Here is a 26,073-nt window from a genome sequence, read left to right as displayed (position 1 = left end):
GTTTTGGTTTTGAAATTAAAATGGGGAGATTCTGAGTAACATGTCACTTAGCGGATGAATGCAGAGGCTGGCTATTTATTGGGCAGAGATCATCCTTAATTCATCATTTTCCTTACGAGCTTGCAGGAGGACACACAGCCAGCTTTTAGAGTGATCCCATTCTCCCACTTATTTCCTAAGGACACTCTCTCTCATTCAGACCTGTGAACGTTCTCACCAGGAACAATTAACCTACCAACCAGTAATATTCGCTATGTAGTGGGAAGCTAGAGTACCCTAGAGACAACTCATGTGGTCACATAGAGAATGTGTGGATCCCTCATTGACAGCATCCAAGGTCAAAGGTGAGCCTGGGACATTTCAGATGAGTGGTAACAGCAACATCAGTGGGATCTGTTAAAGCTGGAGCATGTGTAGCACTCAGCAGGGCGGGGAGTGGGGACAGACATACTAATAATTCCAGTGATATAGATAAATTGCAGGCATGGGCAGAGAAAGGGCAGGTAGAGTTTACTCCAGGCAAGTTTGAGATGCTGCATTTGGGGTGGTCAAGTACAAGAGGGAAGTATACAGTAAATGTCAGGACCCTTGATATACAGAATGGTTTGGGACTGGAAATCCAAATCTCTCTAGAAGTGGCAATACAAGTGACTAGCTGGTAAAGAAGGTGTCCATTATTTTGCCGTCATCAGTCAGGGCTCTGAGTATAGAAGCGAACTCACGTTGCAGATGTATTAAAATTTTGGTTAGACTACATTTGGAATATTATGTGCAGTTGTGATCACGACAATACAGGAAGGCTGTGGGGGATTTGGAGAGGGTGCAGAAGAGATTCAACAAAATATTGCCGTTTGGATAGTATTGGGTGTAAGCAGAGTCTGAACAAATGTGGGTTGTTTTCTCTGCAGCACTGGTGACAGAGGGCTACCTGATAGAAGTATATCAAATCATGAAGGTATATAGGGCCGATGGTCAGAGACTTTATCCCAGGGTGAAAATTCTGATTACTAAAGAACATGTGTATAAGGTGAGAGGGTAAAGTTTAAAGATTTACAATGGAAGTTCTTTACACTGAGAGAGGTAGTTACCTGAACATGGTGCTGGGAGATGGTAGAAACAGATATGATAGAAGTTGTAAAGAAACATTTTGAGAGGCATATGATGGTGCAGGGAACAGAGACGCAGAACGTGAGTAGGCAAATTGCTGGTTTAGATTAGCATCGTAGTCAGACATGGTGGGCTGAAGAGCCTCCTCCTGTACTGTTCCCTGTTCCATTGGCACTCCTCTCCATTACTTACCATGTTACCAAGCCTCCGCTGAATCCCCAACATTTCCTCCGAGAGGGATGACTGCCAAGCTTGGTGCTCTGACTGCGAACCAAGTCACCAGACAGACACTGAAGCTAGTGGGTACAGAAGTGTTTTATTCAACAAGGAATGAGCGACAGGCATCATATTAGATTAGATTCAACTTTATTGTCATTGTGCCAAGTACAGATACAAAGCCAATGAAATGCAATTAGCATCTGATCCGAAGTGCAAAAGAATAGTATTATTTACAAAATAACTGCGAATAAGAAGTAAGTGCTACAGCATACAAATATAAAAGTACTGAGAAAGTCCAAACAACAGGAATTCTGCAGATGCTGGAAATTCAAGCAACACACATCAAAGTTGCTAGTGAACGCAGCAGGCCAGGCAGCATCTCTAGGAAGAGGTGCAGTCGACGTTTCAAGGGTCTTGGCCTGAAACGTCGATTGCAGCTCTTCCTAGAGATGCTGCCTGGCCTGCTGCGTTCACCAGCAACTTTTATGAGAAAGTCCAATATGGGTGCAATACTGCTTAGCGCTGTGATGTGAGGTTCAGCAGCGTCACAGCCTCGGAAGAAGCTGTTCCTGAGGTTGCTGGTGTGGGAGCGGAGGCTCCTGTAGCGCCTACTGGATGGGAGGAGAGTAAAAAGTCCATGGTTAGGGTGAGATGTATCCTTGATAATGCTTTTTGCCCTGCCCAGGCAGCGTTTATGGTAGATGTTCTCAATGGTGAGCAATTGGGTGCCGATAATCCGCTGGGCAGTTTTCACCACCTGCTGGAGTACTTTGTGGTCCAATACGGGACAATTGCCATACCACACTGAGGTGCAGTTGGTGAGTATGCTCTCAATGGTACAGTGGTATTGAGACACTCTTGGAGAAAGAGGCCGCTTGACCTGATATTACATATAGTCTTCACACACCTGCTTCTTCATGCCCACACTCCAGACACCCAAAATGAATGTTAATCAGCATTGTCTGGTTTGCAATCAACTCCAGTCCGCTGCTCCAGGAAAACTATTGTTCAGGGCTGCATTTTAAATTCAATCTGCAATCCACATTCATGTCTGAAGATTGGTTGCTGATGGTTAGTATTTGCTACGTACCCTAACTTCACAGTACACCCTGACACTTGGGACTACATTCCCCAGTTCCTCTTTTGTCAGCATAGATCTGGTTTTGCCAGTCTATTGTCTAATGAGCAGGCTGGTGGACGACTCTTGGATAGGAGTTGGATAGGTCTGTTGTGAGCTTCAGAGGAGTGTTTAAGAACTATTAGTTGATCCTCCTTTGAGTGAGCAAAGACATGAGAGTATTGGAGTTCAGTGATTGTTGCTGATGTTACTTTATTTCTTAGAGTTAAGAAAGGCTGAGGAGGTATGTCATACCCTCTGGAAGGCAAACTGTTCAGTAACTTCACAGTAATTTGCTGAAATAATGAGGAAAGGTGGTTGCCAAATGGATGGCAAATGACCCAGATGGATTCGCTGGAAGGAATGGAGACGGTCATCTCTCTGATGGTGGAAACCAGTGTAGATCTGTGTGGACAATCAGACCTCAACAGGATTTTCTGCAGGCCCTTGTAACTGACAGAAGGATTGATGAAAGATGCATATACTCCCGGTGTTGCACTTGGCACTGTGGAATTAATGAGAATATGGGTAGAATGAAATGAGGATTCACGTCCCATTTAGTGTGAGGGCAGAGTCTGGGTGGGTTGGAGCATCAGCCTCTGTGCTGTCGTTCTCTGCGTGACTGTACATTTAGAGAATTGGTCATATGCTCCCTCACTGTGCCCAACATCTCTGTGTATCCTCAGCTGATGTTGTGAGCTAGGTTTCAGTGTTGGAGGCAGTAAGCCTGGAAATGTAGGTTGCACAGAAGACTAAAATGATTTTGCTGCAGCATGTCTCAGAATTCAGGCAGACGCCAGAGTGCTTTGCAATCACCCAAATCTATTGGGAGTGAGGATAGAATTGCAATAGAGGAATTGCTGCCAGCGCCTGGTGTACAAAGTTCGCATCAATAGAAGGATAACTGATCAGATTATTGTTCAGTGTTGGTGGTTGAGAGATAATTGATGTCATCTATCTGGCTGCACTATAATATTATGTACCAGCGTTCACTGTGTGTGCGTTGCCCTAGATCATTGATGATTGGAGACTGATACCTTTGACGGTGAAAGCATGTCATGTTTATGAGTGTCATAGGTTTGTTATCCTGAGCAGATCCACATTTCCCTCACCTAGACCATAAGACATAGGAGCAGAAAATTCAAATGTATAACATCCACCAATTCTCCTTTGTCTATCCTGCTTGTTGTTTCTTCAAAGAATTCCAACAGGTTTGTCAAGCAAGATTTTCCCTTAAGGAAACCGTGCTGACTATGGCCTTCAAGTACCTCGAAACCACATCTTTAACAATTGACTCCAACATTTTCCCAATCACTCGGGTCAGGCTAACTGGCCTATAAATTCCTTACTTCTGCCTTCCTCCCTTCTTGAAGAGTGGAGTGACTTTTGCAATTTTCCAGTGCTCCAGAACCATGCTAGACCCTCTTAAGTCTTGAAAGATCATTACTAATGCCTCCACAATCTCTTCATCTGCCTCTTAATAGAACCCTGGAGTGTAGTCCATCAGGCCCAAGTGACTTATCTACCTTCAGACCTTTCAGTTTCCCAAGACCTATCTCCCTAGGAATAAAAACTGCACTTGCTTCTGCCTCTTGACATTCTTGAACTTCCAGCATTCCACTAGTGTCATCTACGGTAAAGACAGATGCAAAATACTTATTAAATTAATCCGCCATTTCCTTGTTCGCATTACTACCTCTCCAGCATCATTTTCCAGCGGTCCAATGTCTACTCTTGCCTCTCTTTTACTCTGAATAAACTTCTGGTATTATTTTTGATGTTATTGACTAGCTTACCGTAATATTTCATCTTTTCCCCTGTATGTTTTTTTTAGTTTTTTTAAAATTTCCCAATCCTCTAATTCCCACTAATTTTTACTCTCCCTTTTGCTTTTATGTTGGTGTTGACTTCCATTGTCAGCCACAGTTGCATCATCCTGCCTTTAGAATACTTCCTCTTCTCTGTATCTATCCTGAAACTTCTGAATTTCTCCCAGAAACTCCAACTATTGCTGCTCTGCCGTCATCCCTGCTAGTGCCCCTTCTAATCAACTTTGGCTAACACCCCTCTCCTGCCTCTGTAATTCTCTTTATTTTATAGGCATCCGTTAGTCTCGTGAGACCATGGATTTGCGCCTTGGAAGGTTTCCAGGGCGCAGGCCTGGGCAAGGTTGTATGGAAGACCAGCAGTTGCCCATGTTGCAAGTCTCCCCTCTCCATGCCACTGATGTTGTCCAAGGGAAGGGCACTAGGGCCGATACAGCTTGGCACCGGTGTCGTTGCAGAGCAATGTGTGGTTAAGTGCCTTGATCAAGGACACAACACATGTTGCCTCAGCTAATTTCAAGCTAGCGACCTTCAGATCACTAGACCGATGGCTTAATCACTTGGCCAGTAATTTCCTTTACTTCACTGTAATATGGATGCATCTGACTTTAGCTTCTCCCTCTCAAATTACAGGGTGAATTCTGTCATATTATGATCATGGTTTCCTAAGGGCTATATTACCTTAATCTTCCTAATCATATCTGGTTCATTACGTAACACCCGTTCCAGAATTGCTGATTCCCTATTTGGCTCAACCACAAGCTGCTCTGAAAAGCATTCCACAAATTCTTTCTTGGACTCAAATTTTCTCAATATCAACTTGATTTTCCCAATCTATCTGCATATTGGAAATCCCCCATGACTAAGTAACATGGCCTTTTTGACATGTTTTTTCTATCTCCCACTGTAGTTTGTAGACCAAACCTGGCTACTATTTGGAAGCACATAAATAACTCTCATCAAGTCCTTCTTACCCTTGCATTTTCTTAATTCTAGCCACAAGGATTCTACGGTTTCCGATCCTATGTCACCTCTTTCTAAAGATTTGATTTCAGTTTTTAACTAACAGAGTCACTCTTCCTCTGCCTACCTACCTGTCCTTTTGATAGATTGTGTATCCTTGGATATTAAGCTCCCAATTACAATCATCTTTCAACCACGGCTCCATGATACCCATAGCATCATATCTGCTAATCTCTAACTGCGCTACAAGATTATCTGCCTTATTTTTGTATACTACATGCATTATAATATAACACTTTCAGTCATGTATTTGTCATCCTTTTCAATTTTGTCCCCCTTTTACACTGCAACCCATCCCACTGACTTCAATCATCTGCCTGTCCTTCCTGACAGTCTCACGATAGACTACCTCTGCTTGTAAACCAGCATCCCTATCCTTGGCCCTATCACTCTGGTTCCCATCCCCGTGCCAAGTTAGTTTAAACCCCACCCCCCCAAACTGCTGCAGCAAACCTTCCCGCAAGGATATTGGTCCCCACCCCCCCTCGGTCTTAGGTGTAGCCCATCCCTTTTGTACATGTCATACCTTCCCCAGAAGAGATCCCAATGATCCATAAATCTGAAACCTTGCCCCCTACACCAGTTCCTCAGCCATGCGTTCATCTGCCAATTCATCCTATTCTTGCCCCTCCGGGCACGTGGCACAGGCAGCAATCTAGAGATTGTTACCCTGGAGGTCCTGCTTTTCAACTTTTCCCCTAGCTTACTAAATTCTCTCTTTAGGACCTTTCTTCTGTAACGTCTGATGTCAATGTGTACCAAGACATCTGGCTGGCCACCCTCCCGCTTTAGAGTGTTGTGGACACAATTCAAGACGTCCCTGACCCTGGCACCTGGATGTCTGTGTTTCCACCTTGGCTTGGTTAGAAATTGTGGTCTCTAATGAAGGCTGTTGTCCCAGTGAGCAGAGAGGGAGCAGTTCGCTGTGGTGCTTCAGACGGTTCAACGCCTAATGACCTGGCCAGAGTTTCTCACCTACTCAGCACTGCTAACAGCTACATTCTCTCTAGGGCATGGGAGTTTGCAGAATGAACAGTTAAGCTGAACAATAGTGACAGCACTTTAGTATCTGAGGAACTCTGGCACTTAATAAATTGTTCTTTAAATACAGAGACAAAGATGCTGGGATCTGGGCCAAAAGCCTGACGTAAGGTTTTGACCTGACACATCCAAGCATCCCACTGTCTCCACAGATGCTGCCTGACCTGCTGAGTTCCTCCAGCAACTTGTTTTTCTGTTTTGCTATCCAAGTACAAATCAGGCAAACAGGGCGACCAGAAGGGGATTTGTCTGTTTTCTGAGCTTGACCTCAGCAGCAGATCCCAGGAAATTCAGATCTAGGGTAGCATTGAAGGACATGTTTGTGTGTTTTATATTCTACGTACTTTGTTTCGTAGCAGGCCTTTGTTAGTAGAAAACTTCTGTTCCTGACCTGCTCGCTACCTCTTATATAATCGCTTGTGTGGCTTTCATCCAGATTCCTGGTCCCATTTTACTTTTATTGTTGCCTTTAGCAAGAAACTGGATAGATGAAGATTGGGACTGAGTGAGGAAAAGGGATCAGATATATTTTACTTTATCTTTTCTCTTTCCCCCTTCCCCCTCCCCATACTTCTGTCTGTCCAAAACTCTTCTCATCCATCACAGTTACTGCTTCCAGCAAAAATCAAAGTGGTTGGATTGGTAGCTGGACGAAAGCCAGTGAAGTCTGCTGTGAGTGTAATTGGCTTGGTTTAAGGTTGCAGTTTTACCTTGAGCTGTGAAATGCAGGCTTTGAATTTTGATGTGTGTCTGTGTGAAAGAGAGAAGCAACTTAAAAACAATTGCAGCGGCCCAGTAGCCTAGCGGTCCAGCGCAGCGCTTTACAGCAGGTTGAGGTACAATTTACGCTGCTGTCTATAAGGAGTTTCCACATTCTCCGTGACTGCATGGGTTTCGTCTGGGTGCTGTGGGTTTTCTCCCACATTCCAAAGGTGTATGGTTAGGGTTAGTGAGCTGTGGGCATGCTATGTTGGTGCCAGAAGCGTGGCAACACTTGGGGGCTGCCCGACACAATCCTCACTGATTTGATTTGGCAGAAATGATGCATTTCACTGTATGTTTCAATGCACATGTAACAAATAAAGCTGATCTTTATCTTCTCTTTCAAGTTTTTGGGTTTTGGTATACTGGATGTATACATTCTATATTCTACATTTAAAACAGTTAATTGATACGTCACCCATGTTTAAAGAAAACACGTGCCACCAGTACACCTTCAGATAAGCAGATTTAAAAAAATCAGCAACAGGAGGCCATTCAGCCCCTCAAGCCTGCTCTGCTATTCAACAGGAATGGCCTCAGTGCCAGTTTGCTATATCATTCTGGATTCAGGGAAATCGGAGCTCTTTTGATACCAGTTTTGAATTTGGTGATTGTTTCCACACTTTTTTTTGGGGGAGGGAGGGGAAGAAGTCACAACCTATTCATTGTCCCATTAGTGAACTAATTTCTCCCCATTTTGGTCCTAAATGAGACAGTAATCTTTAGTTCCAAACTCTTCAGCCAGGGAAAGCATCTATCCTGTTGATCCCTCTGAGAATTTAGAACGAAGTGTCTTCCCATTTTGAACCCTTGAGCATATAGGTCCAGCTATTTCCAGGCAGAGCCAGGCCCAGACTGATTAATTCATCAGTACAAGCCACTCCTTATGATTTGTAGCCCATTCAAGTAATCGGCAAGTCCCAAAGAGACATTGATAATAGGTGCCATGGTTGATGCTGTTGTGTTCTACGCTGGCTGGATACTCATAATTATGATGTTATTGAGGGCTGGGTCAACATCTATCGGAGACATGGTGGTATATGCCATGGAAATGGGCCTGTTGAGCTCTCACAACCATCAGCCATCTGCAGTATAGATAATAATCCTACATTGGTCCTAATTTTTTTTGCCTCTCCCCACTTTCTCATCGACAGTAGAAGAGTGGTTAGTGTAATGGTATTACCGTGCCAGTGACCAGGGTTCAGTTCTACCTCTGACTGTAAGGAGTTTGTACATTCTTCTCCTGACCACCTGGGTTTCCTCTGGGTGCTCTGACTTCCTCCCCCATCCCAGAGATGTATGGGTTAATAGGTTAATTGGTCACGTGGTTGTAATTGGGTGGCGTGGGATCGATTAGCTGGAGGGGCCTGCTACCATAAATAAAATAAAGCATCCTCTCTCCCCCCTCCCCCTGATAAATGTACAGACGTGCAGCTTTGGCAAGTGGCTGAAAAAAATAATAGAGCACCAGGCATAAACCCATGTGGATGTACAGAGAACCTGTGAACTCCACACAGACAGAGCTAAGTCAGGAGTATCTGTTGCACTGAGTACCAAAAGACTGCACCTGCTCAAACTCCACAAAGGTTACACTGTCAGTCAGTGACAATGAAGACAGTGAATAGGTATTATTTACACCTAACAGCCACTTGCATTTACGTTGTGCCTACTAACAGTATTTGGCAAAGAATTCCCAGAACCGTGAACTAGAAGGAAAGGTTAACCAATTCAGATCAGGTTTTCATAACCTCGAGCAAAGCAGAAGGTTTTAAAGAGTGTCTTAGGCTACGTCCACACTATGCCAGATAATTTTGAAAATGATGCTTTTTCTCTTTGTTTTGACTCTCTGTCCACACTAAAACACCGTTTTCATTCCCCAAAAATGGAGATTTTCAGAAACGGTCTCCAGAGTGAATAAATCTGTAAACGCCTGATATCTGTTGCAGTGTGTACGGGGTAACCGAAGCTTTTTAAAACCGCTGTCATGACGTGCCGGAACAGACGGTGGCAGCCCGGCATTATTATTATTTCTCCCTCCTCCCTCCTCCCTCCTCCCTCCTCCCTCCTCCCTCCTCCCTCCTCCCTCCTCCCTCCTCCCTCCTCCCTCCTCCCTCCTCCCTCCTCCCTCCTCCCTCCTCCCTCCTCCCTCCTCCCTCCTCCCTCCTCCCTCCTCCCTCCTCCCTCCTCCCTCCTCCCTCCTCCCTCCTCCCTCCTCCCTCCTCCCTCCTCCCTCCTCCCTCCTCCCTCCTCCTTTATTGTCACCAAACAATTGATACTAGAGTGTACAATCATCACAGCGATATTTAATTCTACGCTTCGGAGAACCTAACAATTTCAGAACAGACGGCAACGAGACTGAAGCCAGAAGAGTTAGAAATGTACTCACCAAATAACTTTGACCCATTGCTTACTGAATAAATAAGTATACTCACTTTGCCGTTTTCTGTCCTTGCTTGTATGAAGGTGGTTTACCTACTTATGCAAGTACTTCTGTGACAATAGATGTGTGACAGCCTAATGTAACATTGTATGGAAATACAAGATAACGCTGATGCAGACATGTTTTATACATTTAACAAGGTGCTTTATTAATGCAACAGAGTTAGTCAGTTTTTCAATGTTCGTCATCAGCCGGGTCATACTGTCCGTGAACTCTGTCAGTTGCCTCCGTACGCTCCAGTATTTGTTTTTTTTAGTTTTATGTCCTCCTGCGCGAGAGCCAAGAGCAATTCCTTTTAAGTTTTTCTACTCTGTAACTGGACCAATGCGCACCAAGTATATCGTTTCCTCTTCGCTTAGTTTCTGTGTGTCCTTCGTGTGCCCGGTAGAGGAGATTCACCCAAATATCCATGCTAGTGTGGACAGAGATATTTTGAAAAACGCTTAGTGTGTACGCCTGTCGTTTTTACTCGAAACTGGCGTTTTCAAAATTATCCGTCGTAGTGTGGATGTAGCCTTAGAGAAGAGATTAACGGTGTGTCTCTGAGAAAACTGCTACCCTGTGGCATTCACCTGAAGACTGGTGACTGATAGAACCATAGAACCATAGAAACTACAGCACAGAAACAGGCCCTTTGGCCCTTCTTGGCTGTGCCGAACCATTTTCTGCCTAGTCCCACTGACCTGCACACGGACCATGTCCCTGCATACACCTCCCATCCATGTATCTGTCCAATTTATTCTTAAATGTTAAAAAAGAACCCGCATTTACCACCTCATATTTGGAATTCAGACCAAACCAACTCAACTATGAGCAAGTGTTTGCCAGGGTGCAATCCACAAGAGTCCTGTTCTCCACTGATGTTCTGGAGATATTCAACAGCTCAGGAATCCGCGGTGGAGAGAGGAGAATGGGGTTGGTACCTTCTCTCTGCAGAAGCTGCTTATCTCCAGGATTTTCTGTTTTTACCTTTGACTTCCAACATCTGCTGTTCTTTGCCATTTGATTGTGTTTGCTGCAGCCTGGTCTCGGCCTTGGCGTCCATTTGTGTGTAGTCTTGTATAGAATGTATGTCAGCAGTGGGAGTAGCTGGGCAGGCACTGTGGGCTGCCACACTGCCTGGGAATGGAAGAGCAGGCTGGAATGTGTTTTAAGGCCAGGATCCCTTGGTCTTCAGCTGATGAGAAAACTGGGGTGGAATGTGTTTCAAGGCCAAGATCCCTTGGTCTTCAGCTGATGGAAAAGTGGGCTGGAATGTGTTTCAAGCATAGGATCCCTTGGTCTTGAGCAGTACTTACTTAGCTTTCATTGTCCGGCTCAAATGTTATGTGAATGTAATTGTGCCCTTGCTAGGTCATAAAGCAGATTGTAAGACACCCTCTGTATAGTTCAAGCCTCTATTGTTTTAGTTCTGCTTTGAAATGGAAAATAATTCTAAATTACAAGCTGTGATTTACAGGCTGCACTGTAAATTGATGACGTTGCCATGGCACCACTCAGTCCTATGACAGTGAACAAGTATCATTTTAAACTGATAAGTATTTACATATGCCTTGTTAACAAAGTAGAATATCACAAGGATGTAAATTCAAGGAAGGAGATTTGGATAAGGTTATCAATAGCTTGAGCTGAACAGAAAGTTTTAAAAAGTGTCTTAGACTGGAAGAAGAGTTTGGGAGTTCAAGGACGGGAATGTAGCTGAAGTACTGGGTAGGAGGCTGGACTTGGAGGAGCACTGTGTGGTTCTTATAGAAATGATAGGTTGGGAGGGTTGAAGCCCAGAACGAATGAGATTAAAATAGACTCTGGCTGCTAGCAAGAGGTTGTAATTTAATGCTGAGTAATCCAGTTTCCACTTCCTCTGGCTAGTTCTCTGTGCTGTGAGAGCCCAGGTCCTGTTTCTGAGAGCCTAACTTAGTCATTTGGAGGCAGGCTCCCAAACTCTGGCCTTGGTGCACTGTGGTGGTGAGGCCCACAAGGCGCCCTTATCCTGCTACAGCTCAGAATGTTGTCAGGAGCCTGAATGCAGTTAACAGAGGAGTGGGGAGAAAGAGTCAGACAGGGGTGAAGTGGGGGTCGACAGCAAGGAATTTGTGACTGTAATCATATATTTTTGAACCCAGGTTATTGCTGAATGAATGGGCCTGACCAATTTCCAGACCTTGGGCAGCAGGCTGTTCGGCTCTTCACACCTTTCCTGCTATCCAGTTAGGTCTTGGCATTTGGTGCGTCACTTTATAGTGCGAGCTTTCATTGGTCGGGGGTTCGATTCCGGCTGGTCTCCTCGCTGACACGTGGATCTTCTCCGGGTGCTCAGGTCCACCGCCCCCCCCCCCCCCACAGTATTATGGTAGTGAGTTGTGGATACACTACGTTGATGCAGGAAGCACAACGACACCCAGCCTAATCCTTGCTGCTTTAATTTGATGCAAGCAATGCATTTCATTGTATGTTTTGATGTACGTGTGATAAATAAAGCTAATCTTTTATCCTTTATCATCCATTCCCAAGGCTTTGTTCTGCAGACATATGACCTTGTGCTTCATTTAAGTGGTTCTCCAGATCTGGTGAGCCTTTTAAAGGCTATTCTACCTTGAGGCACAACTAATTGTGCACATCTGGTAGAAATTGTCAGGTCTTTCGCAGCACGGACCAAATTCATCTTCTCTCTGCCACCAGCATGGTCCTGGATCCATAACTGATGTGTAACTTGAGCCCATCTAGTGATCAGTTGGGAGTAGTGTGACAGTTAAAAATTGCTTTTTGTGTTCCTTCAACACTGACTGAGCTGTGTAAAAGTTATGAAGTTTCTGCTAATGGTTCGCAGAATTGACTCCACAAAGTGGACTTAATGCTTCCCAACTTCTGATATATCCGGGGCCCTGAGCTGTGTTGTCCTGAGGTCCTTGCGCTCCTGGTGATGTTTTGAAAAGGTGATGCTTGCTCGCAAGCTATTGGTGACTTGATGGGCTCTCTGCATTCCAGAGACCCAGATACCTGCTCATCCACACCGGGCTGCTGCGCTGCAAAGGACTGCTGATGCGCTTGGCTCAGGTTTTTCCCCCCACTGTTGTGATGTTAACATGGCGGCCTTAATTATAACCACCGACTGCTGTTTTCGCATAGATTTACAGTGACAGCGGAGCTCAGCTCTCCACCTCTTCAAAACTGCAGTAAGTGAAAGCAAGTATACTGTTTACTAAACTCCACATTCAAGCCATTCTCACTTCCTATTACAAAATAAAACCAGAAATACTCAGAAGGTCAGGCAGCATCTTTGGGGAGAGAACCAGTTAATGGGGCTCTTCACCAGACCTGGGGAAGAACCATGTGCACAGTGACAATCAATATCATGGTGCAGCAAGTTACCACTGCAGTGGACTTTTTTTGTTCTCATTGTACACTTTCTTGTATAATTTTGCATAATCTATGTTTAATTTAAGACTTTACTGTGAATGTTGTGTGTCTAATACTATGCGCTGTGACGTTTCTGCAGGCAAGTTTCTCATTGCATCTGTGCAGGCACGCATGCATTTGTGCACGTGGTAATATAACAATAGGTTGCAAGGATGGTTCAGATAAAGGGAACAATCTGATAGGGTGACACCAGATGACTTTAATGTGGCAGTAGGAGGAGCAGTTAAATTCATCAGCCCTGATGAAGCCTGAAAAGTCGACAGCTCATTTTTCTTCACAGACGCGGCCTGATCTGCTGAGTTTCTCCAGTGCGCGTGCGTGTGTGTGTGCGCGCGCTGCTCCAGATTTCCCACGCCTGCAATCTCTCTAGCTTCTCTAATTTCATATTAAGCTGCTTTATCTGTGTAATGTGTTGCTAATGGTAAGGCTGATAAACATGACCAACAGGCTAGGTTATACGAAACAATGGGAAAGCAGCCGCACTAATGAGAGGCTGTGATAGTCAGTTCGGATATGGTCAGAAAGGAGGAGTTAGTTTTTTTTTCTTTTTTTGCCGATGATACCACTGGTGTTTAGGGCAGCCATGAAGGTCCTCCATCTCTGGTGGTGTTCACAGCTTCCTTCATTGTGTCAGTAGCCTCCTCTGGGTTTACTGTCATTCAGGTCCTGGGTGGCGACTTGGGAATACCATCACTCACAGAGGTAGGATTCTTCGAGGCTGTTTCTGTAACAATGTGTTTTACTAGTCAGGGTTGTTGGCCCTGAGCTGAACCCCTGAACCTGGAGGACCGGTGGACCACTCTTAGTTTGGCTTCTACCCTTTGAGCTGTTTGGCATGGGTGACCCTACCAAGAACCAAAGCATAAAACCCTGACTTCAGCCAGCGTAACTCTCTGGGTCATTGAGGCATGCAAGCCCCCAAACCTTATGACAAGGATATGGTCCTCTTGGAGGAGCAAGTTCCTTAAAGTTGAATAATTCAACAGGCTGCGGCGTGCCCAGACAGACAATGATGTGTTTTTCCGTGGGCTTTCCTTGTGCCCCGTTGTAACAGCACAGGAGGCCACAGACAGCAAGATCAGGGTGGGAGTGGGATGGGGAATTAAAGTGGCAGGCAGTCAAAAGCTTGGCATCACTCATGTGAACTGAGTGTGGCTGCTTCGCACCCAACAGGTAGGCACTCTCCTGCGGCAGTGATTATCAGTTAGGGCAAGTTCAGCTGTTTGATACCCAGCTGGTGGGCAGTCTCCAGTATTCTGCATCAATGGTCATCAGTCAGGGCAAGTTCAGCAGCAGTCCATTGATTCCTTCCCCCGGTGTAGAGCTGTGCATGTGCAAGGTAGGTTTGGACAGGCCTGCTGTATTACAGATAGATGCTCAAGAGACTGCACATGCTGGAAGAACTCAGTGGGTCAGGTGGCATCTGCGGAGGGAGATGCACGGTTGACATTTCGGGCCGAGAGCCTTCATCTGGACCTCGTGTGACTTCATTTCTCTACAGAGGTGCTGCCTTAATCTACTGAGTTCCTCCAGGTAAAATCTTGTATTTTCCAGATCGACTCTGGTCTGCTTGAATCTCTGTGGGAACAGGAAGGAATTGGAATTCTTTTGCACTTGTAATGAGATTTGGTTGACTCATGCCGAATAAAATTTTGGTGCATGGGATTAAAGGACGTGTTGGTGCAGCAGAAATGGTGGGGTGCGGTAAGGTGGGAGACAATCAATGGGCAGATATTTTAGATTATTGCTAAATTGCTTATTGATAACTGGGAAATTGTTGACACAGGATGTGGACAGACTGCCAGCATTAGTCAGAAAATGAGCAAGGCGTGAGCAGAGGAGTGAAGTAATCAGTCATACAGTGCAGGAACAGACCCTACAGCCCACTGGATCCATACTAATCATCAAGCACCCACTTCACACAGAGGCTGTCACTGGGTTATGGGCACCCACACTTTGAACAATTAGAGCAGGCTCCCATTTTATTACATTCAGAAGTTCAATTTGCATTGATATACCTCTAGTGCACACTCTTTGTTGATCACTTATAGTAATAGTTATTCTCTCACGCTTATGTGCCTTTGATGCCATTTATTATTGTGGAGGTGTGGTTACTATAGCGACCAATTTAGGGACAAAATAAATTTATGAGCATTTGTAAAACAGAATGTATTTGTTGCCTGGGAATGGCCCGTACTCCATGTTATTCTCCCTACTTTCTCCTCAGATGTACTAATTTTCTTTTTACAAAGGAATCTTTGCAATATGGACTTCATCTAATTGTCATGGAAATTGTGGGGTGAGGTGGAACTGGGTGAAGGGCTCTGTGTGTAATGCAGGGCTTCCTAGTGGCTATGATAACAGCAGCTGTACTGCATGTTTCGCCTGGTGCTGTTGTCACTCAGGGTGTCCCAGCACAGCGGCCGCAACGTGAACCTTCTGTGATTGATGGGGGTGGGTGGCTGATCAGCTCCCCGACCTCATCTGACTGGAGCTGGGCGAGATGGAGGGAGCCGCAAGGCAATTGTATCCGAGAAAATTCCATTGAAGTGAGAAAACTCTGCTGGGCTATCATTTGTGGGAGAAAAGGAACAAGGAATGTCATAGCCATAGAGGAAGGAAACAGGCCCTTCTGTCTGTTGGTTCCTCTACTAATCATCAAGTTAGCCAGAGGGTGGTGAATTTGTAGAATTTGTTCCCACAGGCAGCTGTGGAGGCCAGGTCGTTGGGTGTATTTAAGGCAGAGATTAATAGACACGGTATCAAAAGTTGTAGGGAGAAGGCCGGGGAATGGGGTTGAAGAGGGGAAAAAATGATCAGCCATGATTGAATGGCGGAGCAGACTCGATGGGCCAAATGGCCTAATTCTGTTCCTATGTCTTATGGTCTTATTTACACTAATTTATGCCAATACTGCATTTACACAACACTACACTAACCGACTTGCATTCTCCCTACAGTGAGGACACTTTAGAGTTAAATATGTGCAGACGACTGAGGAAGCTAGCTGACCTCAGCGTGCTTTGATTGGCTTTGACTTTGACTGGCCGTGCACATTGATTCATCGGGAGAGCCGAGGATGATACCAACTAGCAGGCTGCTCCTTTTAAAAGCCCCGGAAGGCACCACACCCTTTCTGTGACGAACGAGTGTCTGCACAGTCAGCAACTGGTGAACAAAGACTGTCTGACTCCTTCAAATACGGTTGCTCCACCTTCCTTATTCTAATAATCTGCTCCAGCACAAAACTTCCTGCGAGCCTGCTTCATGCCAGCTCTTTTGTAGACTCCCTCAGGAGTGGTGCTGTAAGTGTGGAGATACGTATGTTGACACTGTTAGGAACCACAGATCCTTGTGGGTTTTAGGGTGTTGAGAAATGATTGTGCAAGGAGAAAATAAAATAAACTGTATATATAAAATGATTTGCAGAATGTTCCGAAGCACAACTAATAAGTAAAGTTGGTCCAGAAGTATTAGTATTTAACATGGCATGGTTTATACTAATGCTAACAACATTACCATGCCCTGATGATATAGTTTTAGGGATGTTCTGGATTGCTGGATATTTGCCAGTTTTTTTTTTAGGTATTAAGATCATCAAGAGTTTTGATGATTAGTTTGTTGTTATTCAGTCATTTTAGTCATGTCCGACTCTCTGTGATCTCATGGACCTCAGGGTCCTTGGGGTTTTCATGGCAAGGTACGGAAGTAGATTGCCAGGCCTTCTGCGCAGATGCTGCTGCTGCCCAGGTTGGGACCCGGCTGGGTTTGAACTCACGACCATCTGCCTTGAAGTCCAGTGCTGATGCCGCTATACCACCAGCCAGTACAAGGGTGAAGATAGATTAAGCATAAAGTTGAATGTTGGGGATGTCGGGGGACATGAATTCAGATCTTTTTGTAGTTTGTTATAACTGAGAGGAGGCTATCCATTAGTTATCCCATTGATCCCGCTCTCCAGCTTGGTTCCCTGTAAGGAGTGGTCTCCTGAATACCTGCATTCTCCACCTAGCCACCTACACCGGCGATAGTTTATGCCCAGTCGATTAACAAACTGACCAGCACATCTTTGGGATGCGTGGAGAAACTGGAGTATTCTGGCGAAACCTCACAGTCATAGATATAATGAGCAAATTCTACGCAGGCAGCACCAGAAGTCAGTATTGAACCTGTGGGGCAGTGGTACTCTTTGCTGCACTCTTTTGTGGCCCGATGCCTTAAGACCATAAGATATAGGAACAGAATAGAGTCTGCTCTGCCGTTTCATCATGGCTGATCCATTTTTCCTCTCAGCCCCAATCCCCTGCCTTCTCCTCATTCATGCCCTGACCAATCAAGAAACTATCAAATTCTGCCTTAAATGTACATAAGGGCTTGGTCTCCACAGCCATCTGTGGCAACAAATTCCACAGATTCACCACTGTCTGGCTAAAGAAATTCCTCCTCATCTCCATTCTAAAAGGATACCCCTCTATTCTGAGGCTGTGCCCTCTGGTCCTAGACTCTTCCACCATAGGAAGCATCCTTTCCACATCCACTATCAAGACCTTTCACCATTCAACAGGTTTCAGTGAGGTCACCCCTCATTCTTCTGAATTCTAGTAAATACAGGCCCAGAGCCATCAAATACTCTTTATTTGACAAGCCGTTCAATCCTGGAATAATATTCATGAACCTGCTTTGAACTCTCTCCAGTGTCAACACAGCCTTTCAAGATGCTCACCCAAAACTGCTCACAATACTCCAAGTGAGATCTCACCAGAGCTTTATAAAGTTTCAACATTACATCCTTGCTTTTTATATCCTCGTCCTCTTGAAATGAACACCAACATCGCATTTTCCCTCCTCACCACAGACTCAACCTACAAGTTAACCTTTTAAGGAATCCTGCACAAGTCTGTTTCTGCCTTAGATTTTTGAATTTTTTTCTCCATTTAGAAAATAGTCTACCCTTTTATTTCTTCTACCAAAGTGCATGACCATACACTTCCCGACACTGTATTCCATCTGCCATTTCTTTGCCCATTCTCATCTGTCTCTGTCCTTCTGTAGCCTCTCTACTTCCTCAAAACTACCTGTCCTCCCACCTATCTTCGTTTTTTTCCTGCAAACTTTGCAACAAAGCCATCAATTCCTTCATCTAAGTCATTGACATATAACATAAAAAGAAGCAGTCCCAACACAGACCTCTGTGGAAGTCCACTTGCCACCTTCTCCTGCTTTGACTGTAAAACACTCGGTACTAATCTCCTGTTCTTCAAGACAAATGATGGGCTCCTTACCATTCTCTCGAGTCAGGGTCATTCACAAGGTCAGTGTTAAGTGCCTGGGCTGAAAGAGGCTCCACCTTGTAATGGCAGCTTAAATTTGTATTCAAGTCCTGGAGTGATTCAGAGACACATGTTTTACATTCAGTTGATGTAATTTAGCAGCAATTGTTTTACATTGCTAATGCAGACATTCTGGACTGAGATGGTGAATGAATTATCTGAGTCACTGCAGTAGACTACCTGCACACTGACCTCTCACCACGGAATCTTAGAAAACTACCAGTACAGTGATGCCCACAACATGGGATCCCTGCAGACTGCCTGCATAGTGACCCAAACCACGGAATCCTAGGACATCTGGCTGATCACAGACATCCAGCTAGAGCAAGTCCTGTCATCCACTCTCCTCTTGTCTTTTATAGTAAGCTAGTTCTGAATCCAAATGACCAATTCCTTTTGGATTTCATGCATCTTAATCTTCTGGATGAGCATCCCATAAGGGACCTAGTCAAACACCTTATTAAAATGCATGTGGACAACATCCACAGCGCTACCTTTATCAATTATCCTGGCCACCTCATCAAAAAACTCTTATCAAATTAGCAAGACGTGACTTGCCCTGTGTAGTCATCCTGGTTCTCCCTAATAAGGCCATGGTTTACCAAATACTCATAAATCCTATCCCGAAGAATGCTCTTCCCTACCACTGTGAGACTGGTTTATCGTTTCCAGGATTATCAGTGGTTCCCTTCTTGAATAATGGAACAACATTAGTTCTTACCAGTCCTCTGGGACTTTGCCTGTGGCTATAGAGGACATGAAGATACTGGTCAAGACTTCAGCGATCTTGTCTTTTGTCTCTCTCAATAACCTGGCATACACCCCATCAGACCTTGGGGACTTATCCACCTTAACGGTCGTTAAGAGACCCAACACTACCCTTTCCTTTACCTTGAAATATTCTAGCATATTAATATGCTCAGTGCTGATCTCCCTGTCCTCCACGTTCTTCTCCTTGCTACGTGCTGATGTAAAGTCCTCATTAAGGACCTCACTAACATCCTTCACCTCCAAGCAACTGTTCCCCCTTTACCTTTGACTGGTCCCACCCTGTCCCTGGTTATCCTCTTGCTCTTGATGTATGTATAGAATCTCTTGGGTTTGTCTTTAATCCTGCTTGCAAAGAATGTACTGAGATACAGTGAAAAGCTTGTCTTGCAGGCTGTTCATACAGATCCAGTCATTGCACTGATGTAGAACAAAGCAAAACAGTAACTGCAGAATAAAGTGCAAAAGCTACGGAGAAAATGCAGTGCATATAAACAATAAAGTGCATGATCATAACGAGGTAGATTGTGAGGTCAGGAGTCCATCTTATCGTACGAGGTCCATTCAAGACTGCTAACAGCGGGATGGAAGCTGACCTTTATGCTTTCAGGCTTTTGTATCTTATGCCTGATGGGCAAAGAGAGGATATCTGGGGTGGGTGTGGTGTTTGATTGTGTTTGTTGCTTTACTCAGGGAGCAAATATAGACAGTCTCCATTGAGGGGTGGCTGGCTTTAGCGATGAGCTGAGCTGTGCCTACAACTCTGCAGTTTCTTGCAGTCACGTGCAGAGCAGTTGCCATACCACACCACTGTGTGTCCAGAAACGATGCACTAATGAAAATTAGATCAAAGGTCCGCAATGTGTTTACAGGCTGACACAAAAGCAGGTGCTCTTGACGGCTGTCCATGATATTCTCGGAGCCCTCCGTCATTTGCTTGTAGATGGGTGTTTGGCATTCCCTCTGCTCCTGCTGTTGGCCGATCCTGACCTCTTCATGCTGTGAGTCGATTCAATTTCCTAAACTGTTGGAGCGTGGAAAGTCATTTCCTCCCCTGCCTGCTTCTCTGCTGGTCATTTCATTTTTCTGTTCAGCAACCTGTGATTTGGTCAGATGGAGATTAGAGTTCCTGCTGAAAGAAATGTGATCTAAGGCAGCGTCCCGGCACTACCACCTCTGGCTGCTGGTTTTTATTGCTGTTAATCCTTTCCCTTTGCTTCAGGATGCAGGTTAATGAGGGTAGGAAGGGGTGCAGACAGGCTAGGAATAATAGCGCGTTCTGATTAACTCTTCAAAGCATCAAACAAGGACCAAATAATAGTCTCTGATGACAAATTAAAAGAGAGTTCTGATCTTTTGTGCAATGGTGCAGTTTGAGGACTGATAGTGTGATTATGAGTACTTTGTGCTGGCATTGGCTCGTAGTAGCACTGTTCGAGACCCTGTGTGATGTGCTCCCCTCTTCCCTCCATTACCACCCTGAAGTTATGGTGAAATTCACTAGGTTTAATTCCCTCAGGGGATTATGCTATCATTTCAGCTGATCACTTTTTAAAAGGTGTGCACCCAGGAACACCTGGGTAAAATGTTTAGTTGTTAACACAAGGAAAATTATGCAGAGCCAGTTGTTGGTGATGCCATTGTGAAGCCCTTCTAGATTTTTTTTACTTTTAGAGGTATGGCTCGGTTTCAGGCCATTCCAGTGCAATGAGCCTGTGCCCCCCAATTCCACCCAGGTGACCAACTAACCTCCTAGCCCGCAAGTCTTTGGAATGTGGGAGGAGACTGAAGCACCCAGAAGAAGCCCAAAAACTCCTTGCAGACAGCAGGAATTGAACCTGGGTCACTGGCACTGTGGTAGCATTATGCTAATGTGCCCTTCACCTGAAAAATAAGATAGTTGGGCGGTTTACTCTGTGACAGGCCCCCAGTGAACTCAGCAGGTCAAGCAGTATCCACAGAACTCAGCAGATCAAGCAGTATCCACAGAAACAAAGGATAGCTGACATTGTGAACCTGTTAAAATCCAGGTGCAAGGTCTTGCCGGAGTCATCGACTATTCCCTTTCCCTCCACAGATGTGCTGAATTTGCCGAGTTCCTCCAGCAGGTTGTTTGTTGCTCTAGGTTCCAGCATCCACGGTCTTGTGTGGCTCCCGTGAAGTAGGCTTGGTTTTGTATGTCAGCTGTGACGGTAGAAAGTGCCCCTGAAAGTGGAATTATTTATTCTTCCTCTGTGGGTCATCAGCACTGGTCTGAGACATGGGGCTGAGCAATGTTGACCAGGAGGATATCCAGTTCAAACCCCGTTTGGGCAATCAGCTCCTCAGCTGGGAAGTTACTGAGTAGCCCTAGTGATTCCCTCTCTATCATACAGACTTTCTTGTGTCCTTCTCACATCTGAAAAGTTGAGGTTTGATGACCTTAGTACCCCCGCAGTAATGAGCAGTGTCTGCCTGTGGAGGTAAGGTTTGCGGAATCAATGACTAAGGCATGTTGCTGAACAGTTAGTGTTAAATGCTGCATTCATTTCTGGTGGTCCCATTGTAGGAAGGATGTGGAGGATATGGAGAGGTTTCAGGATGCTGCCTGGATTAGAGGGCATATGCTTTAAGGAGAGATTGGATAAATTGTTTTCTCTGGAGCAACAGAGGCGAGACCAGATTGAAGTATGTATAAATTACGAGAGCCATAGATAGATAGCTGATATCCTCTAAGGAGAGGGGGGGGGAGAAAGGTGATGCGTGGGGCGTTTTATTTTGTAGAGAGTGGTGGTGACTGGAAAGTGCTCCCGGGGTGGTGGTCGAGGCAGATAGGATAGATGAATTCGGGAAACTTTTGGGCACATGAATGTGCAGGGAAAGGAGGGATATGGGTCCTGTGAAGGTAAAAAGGATTAGGTACTATCAACTCGATTAATTTGCCATTGCTGCACAAAACACCAAATTTCATGATATACGTCAGTGATAATAAACCTGATCCTGATTTGTTCCTTCACTGAACTGTTCAGTGTTCTAAAATAATGAAGAGCCTGAGAGGCTTCAGCTGGGGGAGTCTTCAGTGGAAAAGTGTCGGCCTCTGCAAAAACATCATTTTTAAAGCTCGATCTTATTTCTAATCCTGGAACGTAGAAATCCGATGAGATTCTGGTTGCTAATAGGGTGTGGGTGGTCACTGAGCTTTCTGCTACTTCTCTCTGCATGCATTGTTTCTCTGTGCTGCTCTCCGTGCCTCCCGTGCCAACTACAAGTGTAAGGCTTATTTTCCCAGGCTTTCTGTCACCTGAGGTTAAAGCTGGCTGGCTTCAGAGCAGCTGAGATTGATCGATTGTGGGGAATGTGATATTAGAAAAGCAGAACTGGCTGTCGTTGTGAGGAATCGTCCACCCCAATAACAGATCTCTTTGCCTGTTGAGGAAGGGCTTGGCCTGGTGATGTGGATTTGGGCTGCCCATAAACAAACCCATTCAGAACAGGCACTGACGCCATGCTTATTTTTACTGATCCTTCTCTGCCCTTTAATGGCAGTTGGCATGAACGGGATCGAGTCTGCAGGCTTTGAATTCTTTCCCCACTGCCTGATCTCTGCTGCAACGAGCTTCTGCAGACCGGCAAGCTTTTGTCTCAAGTGTCGGAGCTATGAGGCGGGTGAAGAAGGAGAGCGCGATTACTTTGGGCTAGATGGGTACGAGCATTTTAATCTCCCCTCATCTCTCCAAATCTTTTTGTTTCGGAAGGTGGTTTCCTGATCTGTGTTTGTTTCCTGCAGCTCTGCCTTGCTGTGTATGTGTTGTCGGGAGCCATGGAAATTGTAAGTGATTGGATGTGGCTGAAGAGACAGTGCATATGACTTCATTGAAAAAGCATGGCAATGCTTAAGGAGGAAATGTATTTGGGAACTGAATTTAAATTCCAATCTACAAAGCATTTGGCAACATTAGTGCAGCAGTCCATTGTGACATGCACCTGACCTTCCCTGCTCTGCTGAACTAATGCGGGCTAATTTATCTGGCTGTTTTAAATGAGTTATTGTCTCCGACATGGGTTACAATCGCAGTGTCCGGCCACGCATACTGCCTGTGGTCATTTCCACCTTTCTGTTATTGCTTGAGTGTGGAGAGGTTGAAGATGTTCAGAATCTGCTCAATGCCCTTCTCCGGTTATAGAAACAGTCTTGATAATGGAAGAGCCTCTGATAAAATTTCCAATCCCTCATTAGTCAGGGGTGAGCAACTTAGTAAAACCTTTCCATATTGGATAAACATTTGTGTCCGAGTCGGATTGTCCTGGGTATCACTTGGATTTCAGAGTTGTAAGCAGGGAGCCCAGCCTGACATTCCGGCGAACCCTCTGGGTGTTCAGCATCGCTTGAGAAGTTGTCTTTCAGTTCAGTAGTTAAGCAGGCATCCTAGTCAACTCCAGTAACACCTCCCAAAGCTGCAACCTCTACCAAAAAGGGAGACAGAAGTGCCAACTTCAGGAGAGTATCAATACCTCCAGGTCAGACACCACCCTGACTTGGAAATGTGTACCTGGCTTTTCATCGGTGCTGGGTCAAAATCCGGCAGATGCCTCCCCACCGGCACTGCAGGAGCACCTTCACCAGAAGTGCTGTAGTACCCAGAGGGCAGCTCACCACTCCCCTCCCCCCCCCACCCCGTTCACAAGGGCAGTTGGAGAACCAAGCAAATCACCAGCTCTCTGACACAGCGATAAACGTGCTCGTGGTACAATAAGGAGGCACTGTCTGGTGTCCTGGTCAGTGTGAGCCCGCAGAAACCTATCGGCAAACATTGTTTCCCACAGCCCTCGGCTTTGGTGAGCTGGTTAATATGGTTGTTTATGGTTAGTAGTAAAGGTGATCCTCCTGTGATTTGGCTCATTATGGTTATTGCATGCTGTGCTGGTAATGGATATTTTTGAAACTGGTAGCTGGTGTCGGTGTAGTAGTGGTAACTTTAATCCTGCTGTATGGTACCCGTGACCATAGAACAGTATGGTACAGCAGGGGTCCCCAACTTTTTTTTCACCGCGCACTGGTTTAATATTGATAATATTCTTGCGGACCGGCCGACGGGGGTGGGGGGGGGTGGGTGTTAAACAGGACCGGAATATAGGTGATAAGTCAAATATAAGTCACTTATAACTGGCTAATACACTCAATTTCGTTTCTAAAGGGGTTTATCTAACGAATTTAATATTAAACACACAGCGCACATTTTCCTCACATGAATATAGTGATAAAGTCAATTATAATGGTGGTCTCAAACCTCCGGGCCGTGGACCGATATATTGCCGTGAAGAATGCAGCGGTATAGAGGTGGCCGGAACGCACCCAGCACATCTTTAAGAAAAAAGCCGAAATAAACAAGCTAATTGATTAGGTGCCGCCCAGCACGTAAATGTTGACCCAGATCAGATGTGATGCAATCGGCAATGCATTCTTTGCAGCCCGGAAGTTGGGGACCACTGAATTATAAGTCACTTGTAAGTCAACAGCATCATAACATTTTAAGTAACCTTTGGATATTAAATATACAGCGCATATTTTCCTCGTATGAACATATAAAATCATTGCAACACACCAATATTGCTGAATCGTGGCAGCCCTGGGCTTGTTTCCTTGCAACAAGATGGCCCTATCGAGGGGTGATGGGAGACAGCGATACTCGAAGGGGGTTTCTTATGTCCAGTCTATTCCGCAATTTAGTTTTCATTGCATTCATTGCAGAAAACTCCACTTCGCAGCGATATGATGTTGGAAATGAAAGCAACGTTTTCAGTGCTTTCGTGGCTATCTCAGGATATTCAGCCTTGACTTTGATCCAGAACGCCGGCAGAGTTTTTATGTCAAACATACTTTTCAGCCCACCGTCATTTGCATCTTGGGTCACTGATGACCTTGTGTGCATAATGACATCGCATGCGTTAAAGTTCAACAGTGGGCGTGACAGGGAATGAGGAAAGGTGCAGCTGACTTGTATCGTTTCATATCGCCAAATCATATTGTTTCCTCGCGGCCCGGTAGCACATGCTTTGCGGCCCGGTGGTTGGGGACCGCTGTAGTACAGCACAGGCCCATCAGCCCACTATGTCAGTGCTGAACATGATGTTAAATTAAACTAAGCCTCTTCTGCCTGCACACAATCCCTATCATTCCATTCTCTGCATATTCATGTGTCTATCTGAAAGCTTCTTCGTTGGCAGAGTCATACCTGCTTCCACTTCTACTCCGACCACTACACTACACCGTACTCTGTGTATAAAAACTACTAGCTCCACACGTCTCTTTTAAACTTTCTCCCTCTCACCCTCTTGCATTTGCCATTCCTATCCTGGGAAGAAGATTCCAACTATGCCTCTGGTGGTTTTACTATCTTCTATCTGGTCGCCCTTCACCTTCTGACACTCCCAAGGAAATAACCCTGCACCCTCTTCAAAGCCTCCGCACCCATCCTGTAATGGGGCAACCAGACTACTCACAGTCCTCCAAGTAGGGTCTAACCAAAGTTTTATTCAGCTGGAAAATGGTTTCCTGACTCTCGTACTCAATGCCCCGACTAACAAAGGCAAGTGTGTCACGGATTGTATTGCATATAGTGCCTGGTGACTTTTGCGTTAGTTACTGCTAGTGTTGAAGCTGGATCCTGTGCTGGAGTTTGCAAGCTACTGCAGTTACGATAGTTACTGTCGGTGCTGAAGCTGGTTCCCCAGTAGTTGGGTGGTAATGCTTGCTGTTTGCCTAATGGTAGCTTCTGTGACACTGCCTTTCAGTACAGACTGACCACCTGTCCTGCCAGTTGCCCTGTCAACTCAGGAGTACCAGGCTGGCATTCCACTGGGGGCCGCCCACCAGGCCGAGATGTCTGTGGTCTCAGGCACCTGTCCGTCACCCCGAGGCCCCCTCATCGGGGAGCCGGGTGGAGTGTGGCGGCTGGTACTAACTTCCAGCAGCTGGCTCAGTGCTGGGCAAGGCTGCTGATCCTAGTTGGGTGAGTGATGTCATTGGATACGAACTCCTGGGAT

The 26,073-nt window shown here is 45.4% G+C and overlaps 1 protein-coding gene across 5 annotated transcripts in view; it reads left to right on the top strand.

Annotated features, from left to right (window-relative positions):
• The window catches only part of map7d1a (MAP7 domain containing 1a), a 252,467-nt gene that overhangs the window by 122,609 nt on the left and 103,785 nt on the right, over positions 1 to 26,073 (top strand). Inside the window, exon 1 of one of the 5 annotated variants that reach the window (XM_072247068.1) lies at positions 22,646 to 22,732. The exons of the other annotated variants lie outside the window; for them this stretch is intronic. Within the exon in view, the coding sequence (XP_072103169.1) occupies positions 22,729 to 22,732 (4 nt within the window). The 5' untranslated portion in view covers positions 22,646 to 22,728. Of the gene's footprint in view, positions 1 to 22,645; positions 22,733 to 26,073 lie in introns of those variants that run through there. 5 annotated transcript variants of the gene reach the window in all.

Source organism: Mobula birostris, chromosome 30 (assembly GCF_030028105.1).
Source record: "Mobula birostris isolate sMobBir1 chromosome 30, sMobBir1.hap1, whole genome shotgun sequence".
Taxonomy (NCBI): domain Eukaryota; kingdom Metazoa; phylum Chordata; class Chondrichthyes; order Myliobatiformes; family Myliobatidae; genus Mobula; species Mobula birostris.
The sequence above is the reverse complement of the archived record's forward strand: the minus strand, read 5'-3'. Positions and strand labels throughout refer to the sequence as shown.